General features: G+C 39.9%; 1 protein-coding gene across 1 annotated transcript in view; it reads left to right on the top strand.

Annotated features, from left to right (window-relative positions):
- The window catches only part of waca (WW domain containing adaptor with coiled-coil a), a 39,396-nt gene extending 33,644 nt beyond the window's left edge, over positions 1-5,752 (top strand). The window contains exons 11-13 of the mRNA XM_074693726.1: positions 2,255-2,450; positions 2,542-2,669; positions 4,555-5,752. Coding sequence (XP_074549827.1) covers positions 2,255-2,450; positions 2,542-2,669; positions 4,555-4,624 — 394 coding nt within the window. The 3' untranslated portion in view covers positions 4,625-5,752. The remainder of the gene's footprint in view (positions 1-2,254; positions 2,451-2,541; positions 2,670-4,554) is intronic.
- The last annotated feature ends 248 nt before the right edge of the window (positions 5,753-6,000 follow it).

A 6,000-nucleotide genomic window follows, 5' to 3' on the forward strand; every position in this document is an offset into this window, starting at 1 on the left:
ATTCATTCTTGAGTAATCAACATTTGATCATTGGTAGTTTTTGTGAAAAAACATCATTTTGAACAAAAAAAACAGAGAAAGTGGCTTTTTTGTCCAAGACATTCTGTAGGAAGATAAAACTGATCAGATATTGACATGTTTGACTCTCTCTTATCTACAAACAGTAACACAGCATTCAAAATGGTAGACTATAGCAATAATGGTTACAAGAATTATAATAATCAGTTTGAGTATATCACAAACTTTCTCACAAATTTTCCCACAAACTTACCCAAGCTTGACACAAAACATCTCCTAGGACACCAGATTTCTTATCAACTTTACATATTTACAAAAATCAATAACAATTAATCTACATATCAATTTAACCTTCTTTATAAACACTTCCACATTGCTTATTTGAATACATTTGACTGCACCTGCTTTCTCTGAATGTCTGCTGTCTCCCCCTGCCTCTTTCCACGGAGTCTCCAGTCTCTCCCGTCTCGTGTCACTCTTTTTTTCTGGCAGTTCACCCCCTGTCCATGTCTCATGCTTTCCACTGAGTTTCTGCAGTCTTCCCCGTCTCCGTGTCTGACCCTGTGCGTCTTTTTTTCGGACTGTACATCAAATATCCAATTGTCAGAGTCTGAGTCCATTAGTACCTCTTGAGCTTCTGAAACACCTTTTCCGTGGAGGCGGCATTTTTGGAAGTGCACTGATCCTCTTTATGTAGATGCCGGGGAAACATTCAGGATATAGTACTTATAACTTTAATGTAACTCAGGCTGTTTTCCAAACCACCTAAGACCTACTACATGTGGATGTAATATGTAGTAGGCACTATATACTACCTACCGCTTTTGCTTGAAGTATGTCATATGACTGATCTGTTGGGTCTGTTTTGCAGTATACTTCTCTGGTTTCCGGTTTCAGAAGTGGAGCTACAGAGAATGTATTTTTTTTTTTTTGCGTTTATTTTAAATGTACAAAACAAACATCATATCACACAGAATCATCATACTTGATTTCTAATCTTACACCAAAAATGATATTGTTTACTGAAAATAAATCTGAAGGGAATTTTTTTTTCACAGCTGATGTAAAAACACTTCTATATAATCCACTTATGGTTTAAAAAGTGAATTAGTGATTTATATGGGCTAATGAATTTTTAAAAGTAAACACCTCCCCTACGACTGGAAGTGACAAGATTTGCTGGTGTTTCTTAGCATCACCTCACTTCTATCTCATGGACGGTCTAACGTTAGTGATGTGTTGTAATTTTGATGCGAATTAATTCCAGTAGATGGCAGGAATTCACCAAAACCTGCCAGCCGCATACATAGACATATGCCCGCATAGACAAACAGCGTTAGCAGTATGCTAACAGTATACCAGGTAGACTGGTCTGTTGCATACTGAGAAATTTTCCTGGATCAGTAGGACATCTGGGGATTTTTGGCTTACTGCAGATTTTGCAAGTTTTCACATACTACCTACTACATACTGAATTTCAGCCAAAGTAGTAGGTAATGCTTGTGTAGTAGGGGGTTTGGAAAACAGCCTTGTTGTCCCGGGTTAGCAGCTTCTTCTTTGTTTGTTTTGTGCACCCAGAAGTGCATGGGTTTCACAAGAAACGCAACAGCGCCCCTCCCAATATTACGGTGAAAACACGGATTGACGAAAAATCTTGTCAATGGCAGGGAAAGAGTTAACTTGTTCATGAAGTGTTAGGACCTTCTGGCTGTGAGCTTTCTTATGAATCTGGGATGACATTGAGCTGCTGCATTGCTCAGATTTCCTGATGTTACTTTGAGGCAGAAGTGCAATTGCAAATCTTTCTTTCTTCTTGTAAAAACTTGATCCAACACTGTCGAGGTGTTAAAATCCACTGTTTGATGGATGTGATACAGTGCATATGATTTGTTTTGTTTTCAAGATCCAGCTGATTTGACCCATGTCACATCCTGAGTCGGTGTTCAATCATTGTGTAATGACCAAGTACCTTAATAGATACCGATTTACAAACTTAATATGTTATAATATATTGATTTTGTCCTGTTTATCAGACTTAGTTTTCATTTTAGAGAATGACACAAGGTACAGGTTCAACAGCAATGATGGAAGGGGCTTTGTTTTTCATTTTCTAATTAAACTCAAGAGGAAAACATGTTGAAGTAGATGAAATCCTGTTTATGATGAGCTGCTAAGAAAGTTCTGATTTATCGTATCTGGTCACTAACATGTCCGTGCTCTTCCTGTGTCGATGCAGCAGTCAGAGGAGTCCCTCTCCGGGTTTTAACCATGTCGCCTCCAGCAGCAACAACGCCCCCAACTCTGTGTCCGCTCCCCCCTCTGCTTCAGCTGCACGACCCTCCTGCTCCTTCACCCCCACCCTTGCCGCTCACTTCAATGAGAATCTCATCAAACATGTACAGGGGTGGCCGGCCGAGCACGCAGAGAAACAGGTTTGTCTACTCACATTTATGATTATTATATTTCCTTTTGTTTACACCTTTAAACCCTCCTTTATTTCAACAAACTTTGTGTTGGGAAAAGGCGTCAAGACTACGTGAAGAGGCTCACACCATGGGGAGCATCTGTATGTCTGAGAACTGCACCGAGCTCAAAAACCTGCGGTCTTTGGTCCGAGTCTGTGAAATCCAAGCAACATTACGTGAGCAGAGGTGAGGATACATCCTATCTGAAATATCTTTGTTTTGAAATGTTGTCTGTGTTTATACTCAACATCAGCTCTAAGTCAGTGATTCAAGCCCCTAAAAACAGAGGGGGAGTAATATACTGACCGCTCAGCATGTGCTGTTGGTGCTTTCAGCTGATTGTGTCGTACCAGTTTTGACAAATCCTCCCCTGGTCCATATACTCAGGTTGAAATAGTTCTTCATTTTTTCACTAAACGACAAGTATCAGAAATGCATGGATGGTGGAATTAAGTGGAGATACTGATTTGTCTGATGCAGTGTGGTTTTTGCAATAGTTGTTAGTATTTCTTCAAGTCTGGGTTTAGTTTTTAATACAAGCTGAGAGATTTGATGCTTAAAATTGTTAACTGTCCCATCTCCTGAAATGTCACTGGAACATGTCTTACAGCTTTCTCTGAACCATGCATCAACCGAGGGTTGCAAAATTATTGGAATTTTCAGAAATTAACTGAAATTAAAGTAAATTAATGGGAAATGATAGGAATTTAGTGGAATTTATTTCAACTGTATTTTCCTTGTTGTATACATGTATAGATTATTAAACATTTGGTTTGTTATAAGCATTATCGAATTAGGTAGAATTCTGTCAAAAGTACAGAGTACCGATTCACGCAGAATCAAAAGGTACCATGTTTAGGTACCTAAAGGCATCCTTGTGACTATGAGGGAGTGAAAGAGAAGGGAGATTTTCCATGCTGGACATGAACACAGCATTGCAAGGTTAAATATTGAAGAATAAATATGTTAAATTAAAAAATATATATATTTTATCATTAAAAATAATGATATTTTGTACGACACAACTCAACAAAGTACCGTTGAGTTATAGTACCTATTGAACTGTAGAATTTAAATGGTTTCTGTCACAGAAAATCAAAAACCTTGAATTGTGAAAAACAAAAAAGGTACTTAAAATAGCTTGGACATATATATGTCCCCTCAGTACCCCCAAAAAGTCCAAATTTAAAAATGTCAAAATATTTAGTGTAGCTTTCCTTTTTTATCTTTAACGGCAGCTGGCTCATTATGACTGGCAGTCATCTTCAATGTCACAGTGTTTTTTCCACATAACAAAAACGATAAATGATGAAAAATAAAATGATTTTTGGCAATCAATATTTTCGAAAATTCATTCAAGTGGACAGCAACAAAACCATAAAAATTTCAAATATTCCCAAGTTAAAATTCCCATGAAAATTTCAAAGAAATTTTCCTGAAAACTACTGGGAATAAACCACCCCTTTGCATCCCTAATCACATCACAGTTTTCTTTTTGAACATAAAAACAAACATTAGATTGTCCAAAAGGTCCAGATTGTCTATCAATAAATGAAGAGAGCGGTTACGTTAGCTCTGCTTGGTGAGGTTGGAGTTGGTAGATGAGCTCCGTTAGGACATAACCACGGTCTGCTAACGTTACAGACACGTTGGCCACACAATGGCTCTACATAACTAATAAATAAATGTATTATCTTGAGGCTTTGCATCCTGGGAAAAGTTGTCTTGAACAAGGAAAAAGTAGAGTTTAAAAAAAGATCTGCTCTCCAAAACAGACACACACCTTGGTTAGAGTCATGTCTTTATAAAACTGGGTGATAGCGCTCATTGGAAGCAGAGTCTTTATCCCAGAAGAACACTACAGACCTCTGCCAGAGGTATCACTGCAGTCACCACCAGAGTCCTCACAGAGCCTTTCAGATTCATTTTTCTTTTCTGAAGTTCCTGTCAGTACAACATGAAGCTAGATGCAGCCGTGTGAACATGAAATGTTATGTACTGTATTCATTATAAACCTTGATTCAAGTATAACCCTGACTTACTGTTCCTCTTCTTTTGTCCTCTGTCACAGGATACTGTTTCTCAGACAGCAAATCAAAGAACTTGAAAAGTTGAAGAACCAGAATTCTTTCATGGTCTGAGAACTTCTGATTGTGAGACGAAGCTAGAGTCTGAAAACGGGGAGGAAGACCCATTGCACATACTTGGAAGCTGGAGGGAGAGCAGTTGTTTGGTTCCTCTTGAGCCCAGTCTTAACACACACACACAGAAGCCGCAGACGGGTTGGCTTTGGACCGTTTGGGCTGCGAGATCCAAGAGGGAGACATGAAGAGCTGCTGTGGGGGAGGAGGAGGAGTCTGGGTGGTTTTACAAGACTCGGTTTTGTAAAAAAGAAAACCACAGCGGAAAAAAATGTAGATTTCTTGTAGATGTTATTATCTATGTTGTAAATATGTTTTGTAGATTGAAGCCATGGAAAGCCATGCCTATCAAAGCTTTTGACATCCAAACTAATCGCCTAGGCGGCTACATTCATTAGCTAGCCTTTCCTTCATGTTAACTCGTTGCAGACTTCAAGCTTCATTTCATCAGTTTCAGATCACTGAACTCAGCGTGTGTGACCTGCATGTGAAGGGGGGAGGATGTTTGAAGCTGATTATTTACACACAAACCTGTCAGAGATCATAACACACTGGTAGTTTTTCCTCTTCTCAACATGCTAAGTGAAGCTAGTTGCTCCTCCTGTGACCTCCTCCATGGCGAGCAAACATCCCCTCTCTGCAGGTCGGACAGTGCCGCTCTTAAGGGTTCAGTGATCTCTTTGCAGCTTCTGGTGGCCCTGCATGTCCCAGTCTGAAAAACAGTGCCTGGTGGTGTGATGGAGTGAGTGATTGAGATGAGAGATGTGATGGCGTGCTGCTTTGGACCATTCCCACTGCCCTCCCCTGGCCTCGGCTCGGCCCTGCCCTGCCACACCCGGAAAGTTCAACACTTCACACCCTCATGTGGTTTTTTGTTCCTCTTTTCTCCCCCCGGTTCATTCCTTTGTACAGTTGCTAACAAACGGTGGAGTTTCAAGAAGAGGACAGAATAAAAAAAGGTTTTATTTATAAGAGTTGTAGTGGTGAGCAGTTAAATCACACAGTTTTAGGAGTGGTGTTAGTGAGCGGTTGTTTGTGGATCACCTTTTTGTGTCAGAGCAGGGCGGCAGAGGTCACAGGTCAAATGTGAAATGTTTGTATTGTAATAAACTTGTTCAACTAAAGCAAGCACTGGTTATTTCATTGGTTTGGTTGGAACGCTAGTGCCTTGTTGGAAGTCTTAATCTCGTTTTAACAGTAGACCCTCATGCTGTCTCTGCTCCTGTTCACAAAGATCTTCAACAAGGGTTTCGTTTCCAGCATGTCTCATCTCTTTATTTCAGTTTGTCCCCGCAGCTGAAGAGCAGGGTCCTGAGCTGCACAGAGGCCTGTTTTTATTTTACCGACATGCTTTCTATGAGTCTGTAACTGAGCAG

Source organism: Halichoeres trimaculatus, unplaced genomic scaffold (assembly GCF_033239565.1).
Source record: "Halichoeres trimaculatus isolate MK-OKI-2021-1 unplaced genomic scaffold, fHalTri1.1 fHalTri1_scaffold_18, whole genome shotgun sequence".
NCBI lineage: Eukaryota > Metazoa > Chordata > Actinopteri > Labriformes > Labridae > Halichoeres > Halichoeres trimaculatus.